Below are 19,479 nucleotides of genomic sequence, written 5' to 3' on the forward strand. Positions count from 1 at the left end.
GGCTCAGGTCATGATCCTGCGGTTCGTGGGTTTGAACCCCGCATTGGGCTCTGGACTGGCAGCCCAGGGCCTGGAACCTGCCAGATTCTGTGTCTCCCTTTCTCTCTGCCCTCCCCTGCTCTGGGTCTGTCTCTCTGTCTCTGAAAAATGAATAAATGTTTTAAAAAAATTTAAAACACAAATCTAGTGCTGTAATTTGTCTAAATCTTTCCATTGGCTCCCTACTGCCTACTAGATAAAGTTCCAACTCCTTAGCATGATAGACAATGCCTAGCTCAACCTCCCTTCTGGCCTTATCCATCTCTACTCTGGTGCCAGAGCTTTCCACTACAGTATACTGAAATCTGTAGCTTCACAGCGCTTTGCCTTTACATATGCTGGTCCCTCTTCCTAAAAGCTTTCCCCTTATTTTCTACTAAGCAAAAAACCTATTCAATCTTTTAAGAAAAAGTTCAACTGATACTTCTTTTTATTTTATTTTTAAAAATTTTTTTTAACATTTATTTATTTTTGAGAGACAGAGACAGATCATGAGGGGAGGGTAAGAGAGAGGACACACAGAATCGGAAGCAGGCCCCAGGCTCTGAGCTGTCAGCACAAAGCCCGACGTAGGGCTCGAACCCACAAACTGTGAGATCATGACCTGAGCCAAAGTCGGACACTCAACCGACTGAGCCATCCAAATGCCCTGATACTTCTTTCTAAAATAAAAATTAACCCAGGGTGCCTAGGTGGCTCAGTGAGGTAAGTGTTTAACTCTTGTTTTCAGCTCAGGTCACGGTCACTGTTTGTAGGATGGAGTCTATGTCGGGCCTGCTTGGGATTCTCTCTCTCCCTCTCTCTTTGCCCCTTCCTGGCTCCCTCTCTCCTCTCTCACTCTCAAATAAACTTAAAAACTGTGTCTTATTTAATTGTTTATTAACTCCCCATAAGCCTGGGTCATTGGTCCATTCAGCCCTCTTTAAATGAATGAAACCATGAATCAACTTTCTCTTTTAAATAAGGCTCTACTAAATCTTTCAACAAAGCCCCCAAAAAACCATATTTTGATTATGTTAACCAGACTCTCAAAGCTGATTTTTTTTTTAGCCTCTACCACAATGAACCATTTTGCCCTACTAGCAACCTTAAGGGCTCTTGGAATAATTCTAGAGCCACCGACTTCGTAGCAGTTCTGATTAGATACACATGCTGTCCGAGGGACCCCCCTGAAGTCAGGCCCCTTCAGGACCTGGCAGAGGCCATTACCGGGAACCCGGAGTATTAGGTTGTTTTGAAGAAATGTACCTTCCATGATTTAGACTTGTTCTTAATGAACAATTTTCTTCCAGAAGTGCAAACATCCTGCTACCTTTTCTCTCCAAAGAAAGGAGTTTGGTTCTATTATAGTTTGCTCCTGAAAGAAGGAAACACAGCTCGGGGGGAAAAATCAGCCATGTTATTTGTGTGGGCTGAAATATGAAAAGAAAAGAAACCCTCTTACATCAGAAAACCTCTCATGAGAGATGCATAATCTCTGCTAACCAAAGACGGTAACAATCCACAGTGGCTCTAATGGAAACCATGAGAAAAACACAAAATGAATAGAATGACCTCAGTCTTACATTCTTTCTTTATTTAAAAAACTGTTTTTAAATTTATTATTTGAGAGAGAGAGAGAGAGAGAGAGAGAGAGAGAGAGAGAGAGAGGGCACATGCAAGAGAGCATGTGCATGTGAGGGAGGAGCAGAGAGAAGGGGAGACAGAGAATCCCAAGCAGGCTCCACGCTGTCAGCACAGAGCCCGACATGCAGCTTGATCTCACGAACCGTGAGATCATGACCTGAGCTGAAATCAAGAGTTGGACGCTTAACAGACTGAGCCACCCAGGCGTCCCGTCTTACAATCTTTTTAAAGAACACAACATGCAAGCCATCCAAATAACCCCTAATTTCATAAAAATAAGCTATGACTAGAGAACAGATATTCCATGATGATTTTCGTATAATCATTTCTTTCACTTAAAAAAAAATCAAATGTTTTTTCTCATAAATAAATATATTATTTTACAACTAGAAAGAAAGAAAAAGTGCAGACCTGTGTAGAGAGAAAACACCACACACTTGAGCTCACATAGCAGAGCCTGAGATTAATTTTTTAAGTTTATTTGTCAATTTCAAAAACTCACTAGTGGAATAAAGAGCTTACGACAGGTATGCAAAAAGGAAGCCCCCAAAGGGTTTTCACCAGGATGAAATGGGATTAGCTTTGTAGTTCTTATAATCTTCTTCACAGAAGAATGCAATTTCAGTTTCATGAGCTGAAAAAAAAAACAGGACAATGGAAACAAAATGTTAATGTAAAACTAGATTTTAAGCAAGGATTGAAATCCGTATTACTCCAATGCACTGGTTCAGGTGCCTAAAGTGAGAACAATCAGCTACTTGTTTGGTTTCACATTTCATCAAATCAACAAGAAGTATTGTAAGAATTGTAAGAATTTCGAACTCAAATAATTTAAAAGTAAAAAAAAAAATAACAACAACAACAACAAAAACCAACCAACTAAAAAACAAGTATTAGTACAAGACTCTGGTTTCCAGGAAACCATAAAACTGCTCACATTATAGTCCTCTTAACAGCACTAGAAAATTAACATTTATTTTTTTCCCCAAATTTGCTGCTCAGTTACTGAAGGGGGAGGAAGGACGCTTTTTTTTCCCTCTGAAATTAGCCTGTAGGTATAATAATTTAATACTTAGAGGATCAGTAGAATACTTTACAGATCACTTTACATTCTCCCTCATGACCCATCAAAATATGTGTCTGAAGAAGTTAATTTTTTGCCAGCTTATGACTAATTCATGAGGCTTCAACAATATGCAAAGTGAAAGACACAAATTGGCTTCTACCGCAATACCTTCAAACACCTCTAATTATTCACAGGGGATACGGCACAGCTAAAGGACCCACAGAGGGGCAGAGCAGTCACATTCTTTCAACCCATCAGGTCAAGGACTCCGTCTTCTAAAACAATAAGTCAGCAACATTATTAATTCAGACTGGAGACAAATCTGATGGAAAGCCTTCCAATTATTAAACGTGCAATTCTTTAAGGTGTGTGCCAACAAGTTCCACATTCATTTTTTAAATTAAACCAGAAGTTAATACAGTCTGCTTAGCTTTTACAGAAAGAGCAAAAGGGCCTTCAGAACCTCGACAAGAAAACAGACAAGATTATTTGTAATGAATACTGATCACTCAATTAACATAGCCTCTAAAAACAGACAAGTAAAACTCTTCAAGCCAAATAAATAGGATAATAGGGAAAGATGCCAAGGATTACCACCCCCGGGTCTCTTAGTTTACCAGACTCATCTCATCGCTAGAATTTATCACAAAAGAATGAAATTAAGGAGCTTAGCGTGGCACTTCAGCTAAAAAAAATATTTTTTTTGCTGGTCTTAAGAATATCAAATTTATTGTTTCTCAATCATGAGTTACCCATGCTCATTACAGAAAGTGCAAAAATGTTGAAAGGAAAAAATAAAGACACCCATAGTCTCAGAGCCTCATTCCCGTCCTACCGCATCTTCCAGATTAAATGAGGATTAATCTTGATGAAAATCGGACTAGAATCCTCGCACAATGAGCCTGGGGTGGGGCGGGGGGTGCAGAGAGAAACTAGGAGTCTGTGCGGAGGGGCTGTTAACAGCTGCACCCTGGGCAAACCGGAGGCTCATGCACAGCTACATTTTACAGGAAAACAGCATTTTTTAAAAATGGCTAAAAAACCCCATATTGGAATTCATAAAATGTTGAAAAGGGGACTACGGAAAATTCGGTATTCAAAGAGAAGGTATTTTGAGGTCTGTCCTTTATATAAGAAGCTCCTGGGGTTTCCTTTTTGGAAGTGAAGTCAGCCCAAAGGTAGACCTGTATCATTTGCCAGTGATTCTTGTCATCCTTCAAATGGGGAATGAGCAAAACGCATGCCGTTCTTAATAATCCCAACGCAAAATTTTATCTACGAGGTGCTATTTACATACAGAACTTTACACAGCGCTTTGCCCACACAGCACTTTGCTCAACACACGCTAACTGTAATTACGATTTTCACATACCGCAGTTGACATTTATCTGTACCCCTTTTGAGAAACAGGTGCAGTGTATAGTCATTTCCTCAGTACAGTAAGAAGAGGCTCAGAATAAGCTGATGTAAAGAAAGGACTGACAGAGCATTTTTGTTCTGACATCAGGTTTTCTCGGGTTTAATTAACTTATAGATCAATTCGTTATTTATCTAAAGTATTTATGCCATCTCTCAAAATACAGGCTCAAAATGAGATCCTCCTAAGATCAAGATTTTATTCTCACATGAATACTTTTTCTCAAAAAAACAAGACCAACAAACGGATTAAACTCAAAACCTTCAGGCTGGGGAAACTGACACCCTTAGAAAACCAAAAAATAACACACAAATTCAAAGCGGGTTACCTGGAACATTCGAAAGGAAGACATAAAATGTATTTTAGGCTGTAGTAATGCAGTCCTCAAATGACATGGAAGGTTTTTTAAAAATCTGTAAAATTCTGTTGGAAATGTTTGAGATCCTGTACCCTTGCTGCAAATTTACCTGTCAATTACCATGAAAGCAAATTACAACAGGTTTTCAAGACCTCTAGATAATCACCCTTTTCGTACCATCATCCCTTAAACTCTTGCTTCCCCAATTCTATTTAAAATGGCTTCTGAAGAACCCTTGGGAAGGCTACTGTGTGCCAGTCCCCCAGGGCACCTGATTCTAAATTAAATGTGCTGCGGGCGACAGGGCACTCCGGTGCAGACTGCCTTGGCAAACGGATCTGAAATGAATGTAAAATCTAAAATCCAATAAATACATTGCCAGTTCATCCTTTGTCTTACTAGCAAGTGAAGTCAAGTAAAAGCCCTTCAAATACCGCACGCCATTTAAATGCAGACGTTCAAGTTTGCCGAAATGAACACAAGCCAGGACTAACTTTGAAAATGAACGGAACGATTGGATCATGCATCCAAATGGGTCAGACGCCGGATACGTACACTTTTAAAAGGAAAACAATGACTTTAAATAAAAGAATGTGAGAAAGGCAAGTTTTAAATGTGCAATCTCAAGAAAACTTCAAGGCAATCTACTTAAACTCCTTAACTAGCTTATTTCAAAAAACTCACCTATGGATGAGGATTTGCGGCAGTTTCAAACTCCCTAGCCTGTCCTGGTCGGCACCAACCTAGCATAAGGCACAACTGTCATCTGAGAAGCGAGACAGAAACTTGTGCACTGACTCTGTGGTACAGATAATTAATGATCAGGGCAGTCTGTAATGTGATAGTAATTGCAGATTATTGACCAAAAAAAAAAAAAATACAGGAAGAGTGAGGTTTGGTTTCTGCAGCAATTTGAGACCAAAGGGACAAAGTTTCGCCCTCTCTCCTGATCCAGGAATATATCTTACCCTTCCAAGGTTCACAAAATCCCAATGTACAAATCATTCAAAACTGTGCTCACAACCAAGTTATATTTCTAACTTTGCAGAAAAGGAATCCAGGAAAAAGTTCCCCAAAACAGTGGTTTTTACTTCATATCTGCTTTAAGCATCTGGTGTTTTTGTTTTGTTTTGTTTTGTTTTGTTTTGTTTTGTTTTGTTTTGGGGGGGGGGGGGATGTGTGTGTATGTGTGTGTTTTGAGATCAGCCGGCCGAAGATTTCAAACTAGTTTGAAGAAAATGAGTAGTAAAATAACTCTGACTTTTGACAGACTGACACAGGACTGTGATTTCCACAGCGGTGAGGGGAGGGGAAAGAGGGCAGAACAGCCCAGACCTACCACCTACTTTCCTGAGCACCAGCCTATCGCTGTATTGATGTTTAAAGGAAAGAACAGCCCCCTTCCCACGCTGCCAAGAGAGGAAAGTATGTCGCCCTAAGATATTACTACCCGAAAGGGAATGGAAAAGGGACCCAAACCTTCAGAAAGCACAAATCAAACGTGAGCCCGATAAAGAAGGGTTCCACAATGTCAGCTGCACATCTGAGGTCATCAGATGGTGCTGGGCACAAAGTCAGGGATCTGGTCGTGGGCAGACGGCGAAAGTTGACACGCAAAAGGAAATCAGAGCCTGGAGTCTGTCTTCAGATTCTGTCTGTCTCTCTCTCCCTCTCTGACCCTCCCTGCTCATGCTGTCTCTCTCTCAAAAATAAATAAAACATTACAAATATTTCCAGCAAAATACAACTGGTTGAAAAGCGTTACCCGGCCCCATTTCTTTCCTAAGAAAAGAGGATTCAAAAGATGATAGTGGTAGGTCGCCAAAGGAGAGGGATAAAATAACACCCCCAAAATACTCACATCCAAATTTACCACTTAGGGGAAGCAGCGCATAAAACCACAATCATTAATAACAAGGTAGCAATCGTTAAGTTACAAATAACAATTCTAAGGAAAGCTTTCTTCTTCCTTCCAAAAAGCAAATCTTTTTGCTTCTGTCTTTTAGCTCTGAGTCCGCAAGCGAAACTTTGCCCTGACGTCAGGCACGGAATATACAATCGGGGTCTGCAATGCAGATGAAAGGCCTCAGCAGGAGCTGGAGAATTTCTCTGTGAGAAAAGGGATCTTCAAACAAGTTTGTTCCCCTAATTTCCCCCCTTCACAGTCCTTCGTTCCCTTTCATGAATTCTGCAGAAAAGTCGTAAGGATAGATTTGTTACATTGGCATTATTCCCATGGCAACAGGCTGTGATAGTAGAGTGACAGTTCTAGAGCAAGATCAAGTAGTTAAAAGGGAGAGTGAGGACTTCGAAGTTTTCTCTGAAACCTCTTAAAAACCTAACCAGACACAGCACCGAGGGAGGGGAAATTCCCTAGACAAGTCACACCCTTCAAGTGTCATTTTTACAACTCCGCTCCCACGTGGATTTTTGGTTGCTCTCCGGGGCCGAGGCCGCCTTCCCCAGGGGTACAGCTACATAGCCCCAGGCAACACAGAGGGCTGCTCGGGACAGGAGAGCTGCTCAGGCTGGGCCTAGCGTCACCCTTGAGCAGGGCTATGGGCTCACAAGCCTCTTGTGCCACCGCGGGACCCACGAGAAGGATCCGATTCTCCTCAAAGACCCACGACTTTAAAACAAGAATGACAAAAAGATGGATTTGATGCTTACCTTCACAGGTGGTTCATTATAGGAGTATGAATTTTTTAAAAATCTTTCTTACTTTTTATTTATTTCTGAGAGAGAGAGAGAGAGAGAGAGAGAGAGAGCGAGCGAGCGAGAGAGCGCTACAGCAAGGGAGGGGCAGAGAGAGAGGGAGACACAGAACCTGAAGCAGGCTCCAGGCTCTGAGCTGTCAGCACAGAGCCCACTGTGGGGCTTGAACTCATGAACCATGAGATCATGACCTGAGCCGAAGTCGGACACTTAACCGACTGAGCCATCAGGCACCTCTATATGAATCTGAAATTAATGACAATTAAAACCAACAACTCACTTTTGCCAACTGCTGTCTTCAAAATGGTTTCCATGTAAGTATTTCTGAGAGTTTCTACATGAATCGTTCTGGATGCTTAAGTATTTTTTTCATTAAAATCTTTTTCTGTTTTAATTTTTTATTGTTCTTATTTATTTTTAAGAGAAAGACAGCATGAACAGGGGAGGGTCAGAGAACACAGACAGAATCTGAAGACAGGCTCCAGGCTCTGGATTAGCTGTCTGCACAGAGCCTGAAGCAGGGCTCGAACCCATGAACTGTGAGATCATGACCTGAGCCGAAGCCAGACGCTTAATGGACTGGGCCACACAGGCATCCCTCATTCAACTCTTAAGACGACACTCCGAAACAGGTTTAATTGTTTCTCTCCTGTGTTACCGAAACCAAAACAGACATTCAAAAATGCTAAATGGCTTACAAAAGGTCACAAAATAAGTACAATAGAGCCCTCATTCAAACCAATTTTCAGAAGTCTATTCTTAGCGGGCATTGGTGGTATAGTGGTGAGCATAGCTGCCTTTCAGAAGTCTATTCTTTAAAATTGTATATGTGAGCTGTAGAAAAATTCCACACCACAAGAACAATTAGACAACATGGGGAGGGGGAAAAAATCCACTGATTGCAGTGCCACCACCCAGAGAACCATTTCTAAAATTCTGTCACATGATCTCTTCCCCATCTGCACATACATAAATATGTACATCTTTAAACAGTAATGGTATCACATCATATATTCTATTTCCATTCAATAAGGAACACTCTACATTAGTGATTTACAAACAGGGAAGGTGAGAGAACCCCGCTACCCCTTTATTTTAGTATTTTTTAATATTTATTTATTTTTGAGAGCGAGCGAGCGAGCACACAAGCGGGGGAGGGGCAGAAAGAGAAGGAGGGAATCTGAAGCAGGTGTCAGGCTCTGAGCTGTCAGCACAGAGCCCGATGTGGGGCTCAAACCCATGGATCATGACCTGAGTCGAAGTTGGACACTTAATCAACTGAGCCATATATATGTATATATATATTTTTTTAACCCCACCACCCCTTCAAAGGCACATCTCAACCTCCTGGGGTCACGGAGTTTGAGGAAGCCTACTCCTGCTGGCCTGGTAAAAGATACAAGACAAAGTTAAGGAGTAAGGAAGTCTAATTGCCCAAATTGACCTACAGGAAGTTAGAGGTAATATACATTTCCAACAGTAGTACAAAAGAGTATCTACTTCCCAACATTCACTTGGATACTACCACTTTTCTTCAGGTCTGCTAGTCTTGAAACTACTACTTATCAGAATGCCTGGGTGGCTCAGTCAGTTAAGCGGCCGACTTCGGCTCAGGTCATGATCTCAGGGTTCATGGGTTTGAGACCCACGTCGGGTTCTGTGCTGACAGCTCAGAACCTGGAGCCTGCTTCTGATTCTATGTCTCCCTCTCTCTCTGTTCCTCCCCTGCTTGTGCTCTGTCCCTCTCTCTCAAAAATAAACATTAAAAAATGTTTTCTAATGTTTAAAAAAAGTAAAAAATAATAAATTAGTACTTGTCTGAGGTCACCGAGCCAGTAAGTGGCAGAAGCAGGTCGTAAACCCAAGCACTCTGGCCCCAGTCTCTAATTCTTAACCACTAGACTAGTATTTACTATGTAAAATAGCATCTATCCTCATGTGTGTTTTTCTCAGGATTAATATGACTGAACTATTTTTCTTATGTTAGCTATTTCTTCCATCAGTAGGATTTCTCATCTTTTTCAAGGTAATTATAAGAGCTTTTGATCCATTCAGGCTAATAATTTTTTGTCAGATACAAAGTAGTTTTCCATAGTTTGGTGCTTCTGCTTTAACTCTGTTTATAATTTTTAGTTTTTACGTGGTCAAATCTATCATTTTTTCTGTCGTGATGGCTCTGCCTTCAAAGTCATGCCTGAGAACTCTTTTCCTCGGGATTATGAAATTACAAAGCTATATTTTATTTTAAAAAAATTTGTTTTACATTGTGATATTTAATCAATCTACAGTTTCTTTTGGAATAAAGGCTGAGATAAGGATTTAAATTTTATCTTCCCAAATGCTTTGGCAATGAGCCCGACATCATTATCCAACTAAATCTACTCTTTCCCTACTTATTTGAGATGTCAGAACTTTATCATATTGCGAACTCTTACTTCTTTTTTAGTTTGTTTCTGATCTTTTTCATGGAGCTTTCAGTCCACACATCAATACCACACCGGTCTATTATAACAATTACAGCTTTACACTCTACCTACAAGCAGGGCTAACTTCAAGGTGCCGTGTACGTCAATAACACAGGCGCCACCTGCTGTAAAAATTTAATAGCATTTGAAGAAATAAATGCCAAAATAAAAACTGTGTTTTCAAACAATAGCAATCATACCTATTTGTAATATGAAAAGACACTCAATCTACCTAATAGTGTAAACAAACAAGGAACGTCAGTCTATGATTGTATAACATGTTATTCAAAATCCTATTTAAATTAGAAGCCATGTGGGGTGCCTGGGTGGCTCAGTAGGTTAAGCATCCGGCTTCAGCTCAGGTCATGATCTCACAATTCATGGGTTTGAGCCCCACATGGGTCTCTTTGCTGACAGCTAGCTCAGAGCCTGGAGCCTGCTTCAGATTCTGTATCTCCCTCTCTCTGACCCTCCTTTGCTCATGCTCGCTCGCGCTCTCTCTCTCTCTCTCAAAAATAAATTAAAAATAAATAAATTAGAAGCCATGTCAGGAAGTCACATTAGCCACAGAGGTCATTCAAACTGAATTCCTGACATTTGTCCCTAAAATGACTCAAGGGAACACCTGTCCAAAAAAATGTAAAGCTTCCTAACAGGGACCTCACTTAGCCCCAGTGCCTGTAAATAATTATCAAGGAAGTGTGATCCGTGCTGTTTCATTAGAGCCACTGACCACAGAGGATGTCAGAGGCTGAGTGCATTTAACTGCTCACACCTCTGAAAATCTTCACTCCTATGGCCAGATCATCTTTAGGTGTACAGACACAGAATTAGAGTGACATCTAATGGTCACAAAACATGGCACATAGTATTTCTTTAAAACAGAACTACATGCATCGTCTAGGTTGAAGAGCTAAGTAGGGCCCCAACCACACACGCGAGGCTCCTGCTTGAAATTCCACGGCTCGGCAGGCCCAGAGCGACTGGGAAGACTATTAGACACCACGCTGCACCTTATACAAACAACATCTTACTTCATTATTCCACATTAGTTCCTCCAGGTCCATTTCTCTCAACCATCAGTTCAAACGATGCCAATAAGAGTAAGTAGGTTATTAAGTGACTAATAACCTGTCAATCACTTAAAATAATTCTCAGCAGAATTCCGAACATACCTGCTGAGAAGAACTATTTGCATTCTGCACATTTGGAGAGCAGCTACCTCCTGCCCTCAGTCAAATGATCTGAATGTACATCATTCTTGTCCTCCTCCTCTGAATAATTATCAGGGAGTGTAAAGAGCAGCAAGGGTAGCATTTGCTTTGCGGTGAGTTATCCAAACATCATCAGCCAGGCGTCAGCAGACAGGCTGGGGGAGCGAGTGCCCCTCCGGCCGCACGGCCCCCCCTTGCTCACCGACTCCCGCGGCCCACAGCGTGCTGTCTTCCTTCAGCAGGAGTCTGTCGTCATCTTCCAGACTCAACACGAGCTCATTCGTCTGGAAAGAAAGAGAACCCGCAACTTATCAGTACTCATAGGTGCTTCGTATTTGATCAGACTTCTTGAGGACACAGGATTGTTACTCTGGGTTACAGCAGTAAGTGAAGTCACATGCCGTTCCTGTCACTGTCAGGGCAGAAGCACACAGATGGGAGCACCCATGACGTGCGCTCACTCCTCAAGGGCTGGGGAGCACAGGGCTTTGGCGCCAGGTCCGGGTTAAAATGTGGTCTCCACCAATGCACCACTGTGGATTCTCAACCAACCACATGGCCTCTCTGAGACTTAGTTTCCTCCTTTGCAGAAAAGGAGAGAGGAATGAATCTTCTCTTTTGCCCTGAGGTGAGGATGAAATGAGATGAAACCATCAATACAGAGTCCATCACAAACCAATAGCTGCTGCTATTCTGTTGTTGCTTTCATCATTATCATCACCATCTCATCCTCACAGTATTCCAGGAGACCACCAGCAGCAGCAGCATCACTACCACCAGTATCATCGTCACTACCAGCATCATCATCATCATCACCACCACCACCACCACCATCATATCATCATCACCATCACCACCACCATCATCATCATCACCACCACCACTACCATTACCACTACCACCATCACCACCGGCATCATCATCATCATATCATCACCACCACCGGCATCATCACCACCATCAGCATCATTGTCAGTACCACCACCACCGGCATCATCATCTCATCCTCACAGAATTCCAGCAGACAGGTTAAAAAACAGACCCAGAGTACATGTAACTAAAGCCTGAGTTCTGAACAGCTTGACTTCAGGGAGAAATAAGCTTACCTCCATGTATCTAAAGCCCTTGCCCTACCCAGTAAACATGTGATCCCATGTCGTATTAACGTGATCCCATGTCAGATTGATCCCAACCTTTCATGATGAGGTTTCAGGTGGTAGTGGATGAGTCTGTCCTCAAATCCAGTAAAATATTACAACTATAGGAGACATGGAGTTGATATGTGCCCTGAAAAAGCACACAGCATTGAATGCACAGTGCACTTGTCAACCAGAATGCAGCTGCTTAACAACACAGTCTGTTTCTAGAATACAGTTAAGCAGGAGAGTCCACAGAAAGGCCACTCCAGCAGCCAGAACAGAAGGCCCAGAAACCATGTTCCACAATTCACAGTTTTACCTACTAGAGAGCAAGGGGCTTGGCCTCCAGAGCACAGAGACTAAATGGGGGTGGGGAGGTGTTATTTAAAAAAAATCATTTTAGAATAGGTAACATACTCATGATACAAAATTCTCCACATATGGATGGAATGGAAAGTAAATCTCCTTCCAATCCCTACCTACCAGGTGCCTAGTTCTCCTCCAAATAACTTCTGCTAATTCTGGTATATCCTTCCAGAGACTGCCTCTGTATGTGCTCATGCAGGCAGAAAGGTGCATGTAAACTTTGTCAAACAAATAACAGCATGCTGTACGCTACATTCTAATGCTTTGCTTTGTTCTCTTAAAATATAGCTGAAAATCATTGAACCTTGGAAAACCACCAATCCCAGAGAGCACCTGTTTCCCATACCTCCTCTGACACAGTGTATTATCAACACCGTCTGATCTTTGGCAACCTAAGAGATGAAGATTACGTGCATTCTTATTTGTCATTTATTTTGAGTAAAGTCATAAATATTTTGTTTTTTAAGGAAGTCAAAGGATCATTTTTTTAAAAAGACTTTGTTTTTAAGTAATCTCTCTATCCAACATGGGACTCAAACTCACAACCCCAAGAGCAAGGGTTACATGCTCTTCTAAGCCAGCCAGATGTCCATCAAATGGTCATTTTTTAAATGGAATTGTAATATATATATATGTATTATACACACACACTAAGAAAATTAGGCGTTGTCTGTAATATGTTAGAAAATTTTGCTCTAGTTTTCCTGCCTTCCTTGATTTTCTTTTCTTTTTTTTAAATTTTTTTAATGTTTATTCATTTTTTAGAGACAGAGAGGGAAAGAGCATTAGCGAGGGAGGGGCAGAGACACAGAATCTGAAGCAGGCTCCAGGCTCCGAGCTGTCAGCACAGAGCCCAATGTGGGGCTCAAACTCACAAACCCGCGAACTAATGACCTCAGCTGAAATCAGACACCCAATCGACCGAGCCACCCAGGCGCCCCGCCTTGATTTTTCTTATAATGTTTTTATTTTTCTAGTAAAATGCCTGTTGAATAAATACATGAAGTAAAATGAGCAATTTTTCTTACAGTTTCTGGGTTTTCTGTATCTTACTTAGAAAGACCTTCATTGTAAGATTACTTCCAAAATTTCACATTTTCTTCATATGTGTTCGTCAAATTCACTGTTTTAGGCTTTTCCTTATGGAGAACCTCAAGCACACAGCGTATACGGAACAGCACGCTGAACCTCCACGTACCCAACCCCCGGCCTGAACAACTGATCTACTCATGCTCAATCTGCTCCATCTCCACTCTCACCTGTGGGCCCTACTGTTCCACTTACGTCATTAAGCCAATGGACGTTCACTTTGGCAGAAGAAAAATATGGATTCAGTGTAGCCCTTGTCTGGATGTCTCCCCAGTTGTCCCAGTAACACTTCCTGAACCCTCCATATTTTCTCAATAGCTTTGAAAGGTCATATTGACTATACACTAAATTCCTAAATAAGTCTATTTCTGGACTTTGAAAATTCTGTGCCATTGACCTAACAGTTCATGTGACAATTACCACACTGTTTTAATTCCTTTAATCATATGGTTAATACATACCACAGCTGGCCACCCTTCATTCTCTTCTTTTTCCTGACTATTCTTATTTACTTTTTGCATATTAGTATGATAATCAGCTTCTTTAATTCCTATACATATACACGACTGCCGCTGTATTTTATTGGGGTGGCATTAAATTCATACATTAACGAAGAGAAAACAGACATCTTCAAGCTGGGGCATCTTTCTACCCAAGTACCCTAAGCATTTCCATTTAAGTCTCATGTTGTCTATTTTTTTGTTAAATTGAGGTAGAATTTCACATAAATAAAATGCAAAGATCTTCAGGGGAGTTCAGTTCAATGGATCTGGACAACTGAATAACCCTCACTAGCATTTTGAAGTTTCTTCTTAAAGATCTCACACATTTCTTATAAAATTTCTCGCAGGATATGACTTCTTCCTCTCATAAACTTTTAACAAGAGTAGCTATCTGGTTTCCAAACTCATAAAGTAGAAGAAATTAGAGTTTTTATGAAAAAATTTGTTAATCTTTATTTATTTTTTGACTTTATTTGAGTACAAGCAGGGTAGGGGCAGAGAGAGAGGGAAACACAGAATCCAAAGCAGGCTCCAGGCTCTGAGCTGTCAGCACAGAGCCCGAAGCAGGGTTTGAACCCATGAACTGCAAGATGATGACCTGAACCAAAGTCAGACACTTAACCAACTGAGCCACCCAGGTGCCCCTAGAGTTTTTATTTTTAAACTTTTCAATAGGAATTATTCTAACTTTACAAACAGCTGCATAATACACACACAAGTGCATTTTCTTAATAACCATAAATCATATTGCAGTAATTATTTACACTGTACTACTGATTCATTCATTCAACAAAATAGCTGAGCTCATAGTCCAAACGGGAGGCTCGCCCAGGAAGATATCCAGACAGTTTTACTGTAATAACGAAAATAAATTTCTGGGGCTACCTGGTAATTAAGAAGCCTCTATAAGTAGAAAATAGGGAAAATGGGGGAAATGCCTTTTGTGATCAAGTTCATTAAGAGAGGTCGACGTCTCTTCCTTTGGCTGAGGAAGGAGACTAAAATTGCAGCTGGGTTGCAGGAAAACTGATGGGCTGGTCCCTGGTCCAGGGATGCTTTACAAGCCCCGCGGACAAGGAACAGGAAATGGAAAATAGAATGCAGATGGGAAAGAAGAAAAGGACTGGGAGCTGCATAAAGCACAAATGAGGGCTCTGGGGTAAAGCATTTCTGAAGTTTTAAACCCATGTCTGTAACAACATATTAATCCCTTTCCTTATAAAAGCTGAAGAGGAAACCTGGAAGAATCATTCCTGGGGTATATAATCTGTACTTAACTAGAATGGTTATGACTTAGACGAAAATTATATAAAGCCAGATTCTAGAAACATTCTAAAGCAACTTTATTACTTTAAATAAATACATTGTTCAACTGGACAGATAAGCCCTAATTGTATAACGCTAACATGCCAGGTTGGAACGTATGTTTTAATAATGAGAAACAGGGGCACCTGGGTGGCTCACTTGGTTAAGCATCCGACTTTTGGTTTTGGCTCAGGTCACGATCTCACAGTTCATGAGTTCGAGCCCCATGTTGGGTTCTGCACTAGGAAGCCTGCCTAGGATTCTCTCTCTCCCGCTCTCTCTACCCCTGTTCCACTATCTCAGTTTCTCCAAAAAATAAATTTAAAAAAAAATTTTTTTAATATAAGAAACAATTCTAATAGATTTCCTACTACAAGAGGAAAATTCCCTGGTTTTTTAAAAAGTCATAATATTGAATATTTAAATATTATGAATCAGGTCTTCATTTAGAAAATACAAGCATATGAACAAGTCCAACAATGTAAAAATGCAACACTGGGAAAGACTCCAGTCTAGTTTGCAGCCTTTTCTAAGGGCATATTGTTTCCTTATAACTTTACACACACACACACACACACACACACACACACACACACACACTTTTCTCCTCTACAACATGCCTAAGCTTCCTGTTCTCCATGTTTCAGAGAGAAGGTTGTAAATCCGTCTGTCCCAGAAAAAGAATAATGTCTGTGGCCACAGTGGAGGGACATTCTAGTACCCACACAAAGTGCAGATTCCACACCACAGCCCCAGACATGGGTGACACTGAATTTTAAAGCACCTGACAAGGGAAACTGTCAAATTTGTACGTATAATTCTTGGTATAAAAAAGTAAAGTTACTGGAAGGGACCAATACTGTCAGTACCTTGATTTTAGCTCAGTGAAACTAATTTTAGACTTCTGGCCTCCAAGACTATATGAGAATAAATGTATGTTGTTTTAAGCTATAAGGAAAAAAATGTTTTTTGAAGTTATTAATTCACCATTGAGAGCCATACCCTGATGCCATTCTCCTTGTAATTTCCGGGAGACATTGATTTGAAAGCTGACTGAGTTTATGGTAGGCATCTATGACTAGAGAGAATAATGAAATAGGTAACTTCAAAAATAGATACTTAATTCAAAAATTTATGGGGCACCTGGGTAGCTCAGTCAGTTAAGCATCCGGCTTCAGCTCAGGCCATGATTTCACGGTCTCTGAATTCAAGCCCCACATTGGGCTCTGTGCTGACAGCTCAGAGCCTGAGCCTGTTTCGGATTCTGTGTCTCCAGCTCTCTCTCTGCCCCTCTCCAGCTCACACTCTGTCTGTCTTGCTCTCAAAAATTAACATAACATTTTTTTTAATTGTTATAAAATCACTCCTACGAGTGAGGCATTGTGCTAGGTCTTGGAGATAAGAACAAATCCCTCATCCTTGACTAGTATGTATAATGGACTAAGATTACAGATTTAATGAGGAGTCGATACAAAGTCACTGACATTCAAGAAAAAAGATCGCTTTAGCCTGTATGTGAAGCAAATCTTTGATTGTGGCATTATAAACACATTACTCTAATAAAGTAAGAAAACAGACATATAAACACATGATAGTCTTCTTTGGGGAAGGTGAGGTACTGTTAAAGCTGCAGGACATGCCTTCGTGCAACTGAAAGGTGTGTTCCCAAGAGCCAGAGTTCTGGACCCTCTCTTACACACAGAGAGAGATCGGGCAGAAAAAGCAAATTATTTTTACCTGCTTTTGGTTCTTTTGTTCTGATACACAATTAAGAAAATCAAATGCCAGATAACAAATGGCCTCCATTTTTTCTTTTTTTTTGTAACCTGAATTTATGAAGTTTTATGCTTATGCTTACTTTATGTTAAATATTCGGTTGATATAGAACACGTATTCTTTGGGGCGCCTGGGTGGCTCATTCAGGTAAGCATCTGACTCTTGATTTCGGCTCAGGTCATGATCCCACAGTTTGTGAGTTTGAGCCCCGCTTGGGATTCTCTCTCTCTCTCTCTCCCTCCCTCTGTCCCTCCCCTGCTCATGCTCACTCACGCACTTGCTCTCTATATAAATAAATAAATAAACATTAAAAAATAACATGTATGCTTTTTAAAAAAATTAACACTTTTTAAAAAGATCTACTACCAACAAGGATATGACTTAGTGTTGTTGTTTTTTTTCTCCTTAATGGAAAAGTAAGGCTGTAGAAAGGGTACTTATGAAATTTTAAAAAATGCTACTATCATGGGACATATTTTAGAAGTACATGTATTCAGGGGCGCCTGGGTGGTTCAGTCAGCTGGGAGGTTGACTGCAGCTCAGGTCATGATCTCACAGCTCAAGAGTTCGAGCCCCCCATCGGGCTCTGTGCTGACAGCTCGGAGCCTGGAGCTTCGGATTCTGTGTCCCTCTGCCCCTCCCCCCTCATACTCTGTCTCTTAAAAATAAACAAACATTAAAAAATAAAATTAAAAAAAAGAAGTACATGTGTTCATTCGCTCATTCACGGAGACGGCCGACAGTGACCACTTTCTGTGTCAGACGCTGTACATATGAAACATACCTTTGATTTATGTGCTTGGTGAACAATCTTGAGTTTATCTGAAAGAAAAAAAAGAAGTCCTTTTACGAAGATCATTCTACTTCATTTTAATCACATGGAATGGGAAAATACAGCTACGAAACTGACAAACTTAAGTCCCTGCCTGATAGCCAGTTCACTTAAAAATCTAGCACAGTGGGGACCCTGGGTGGCTCAGTCGGTTAAGCGTCCGACTTCAGCTCAGGTCACGATCTCACAGTCCATGGGTTCACTCAGGTCACGATCTCACGGTCCATGGGTTCAAGCCCCGTGTCAGGCTCTGTGCTGACAGCTCAGAGCCTGAAGCCTGCTTCGAATTCTGTGTCTCCCTCTTTCTCTCTGCCCCTCCCCCGCTCACTCTCTGTCTCTCTCTTTCTCAAAATAAAATAAAGACATAAAAAAATTTTTTTAATCTAGCACAGTAAAAGAAAAAGTACTAATATATATCATGAAAGGTCATGCTGCATAATGATCTGTGAAAGCCCTGGTCTTGGGCACACACAGCCGTAGGCCGTAACCTGCAGTCAGCTTGGCACATTTTCCCCTTGGAATAGAAAATAGATGGATCATGTCACTCTCTCTTGGTTTTTTTGGGGGGGGAGGGGGCTTGCAAAATGCTACAATGTAAATAATGTAAAAAATGTCAGACATTAACATAAGCAGTTCAAGAAAAATCTACCAGGTTCTCAGAACACATACAAGTGACAGGAGGTCAAATGATCACCCCGAAGCGTTGTTACCGCTCTCAGAATTCAGGCTCACTGGTAATCTGGCCAAGGCTGCTAATGCCCCCAAAGAATATCAGTATTTGCCTCCTGGTTTTCAAATGATGCGCAGGCTCACACCGTCTAATCCGCTTTATCCAATTCCCCTTCACTCTTCAATCTGTTTATCTTGAAGTCAGGCTACACTGTGCTTTTTCAATTAAGTAATTTCTCCACACTGGGTAAACTCTAACTCTGTAACAATGACCTCCTAATTATAAATAGGCTCAGCATTCAACAGGTTTCAAAGTGACAAAGTTTCCAATTCTTCACTCAGTTTTATTTAACCATTTAACAAATGTACTGTGATTACATGTATTATTATCTGTATAAACCCTTAACCTTAAACTACAATTCATTTCTATCAATCATGCCATTTGATTCAATAAGGAATTCCAACAGTGAAACAAAAGATCTACTTAAAAAAACAGGCCTTGATTTAATTTTGTTCTAATAACACAAAAGAATAGGGTAGCTAGCCAGTTAAGAACTAGCACTCTGAGTTACCCATTATTTTAAATAGCTTTCAATGATCAATTGCAATTTTTAATACAAGGTCAGCCTAATCCTAAGACTCTATGTATTGTTAAGAACTAAAAATAAATCTAAGTAAAAAATGAGTATTAGGGATGTAAATATACCACAATTACTAAAATTAAGCTTATAAGGTACACAAGAAAATAAACAAATTGGCGTTTGAGTTACCTATTATTCTGAGTTCCCTATTCCCTTTTTCTCACTATAGACAAATATTGGTTTATAATTAGAGATTAGTTAGAAAAGCCAGTAACAGTTTTCTAAGTAAAAGGATCCTGCTTAGGGTTCAGTCAGTTAA

General features: G+C 40.7%; 1 protein-coding gene across 3 annotated transcripts in view; it reads right to left on the reverse strand.

Annotated features, from left to right (window-relative positions):
- Positions 1 to 2,122: 2,122 nt before the first annotated feature.
- C3H2orf76 (chromosome 3 C2orf76 homolog) overlaps positions 2,123 to 19,479 on the reverse strand; it is a 52,780-nt gene continuing 35,423 nt past the window's right edge. For all 3 annotated transcript variants that reach the window (XM_029934704.1, XM_029934701.1, XM_029934702.1), the window contains 3 exons: positions 17,863 to 17,900; positions 11,103 to 11,184; positions 2,123 to 2,299 (listed from right to left, as the gene is read on the reverse strand). In XM_029934704.1, coding sequence (XP_029790564.1) covers positions 2,223 to 2,299; positions 11,103 to 11,184; positions 17,863 to 17,900 — 197 coding nt within the window. In that variant the 3' untranslated portion in view covers positions 2,123 to 2,222. The remainder of the gene's footprint in view (positions 2,300 to 11,102; positions 11,185 to 17,862; positions 17,901 to 19,479) is intronic.

The sequence above is a fragment of the Suricata suricatta genome, chromosome 3 (genome assembly GCF_006229205.1).
Source record: "Suricata suricatta isolate VVHF042 chromosome 3, meerkat_22Aug2017_6uvM2_HiC, whole genome shotgun sequence".
NCBI classification, from domain to species: Eukaryota; Metazoa; Chordata; class Mammalia; order Carnivora; family Herpestidae; genus Suricata; species Suricata suricatta.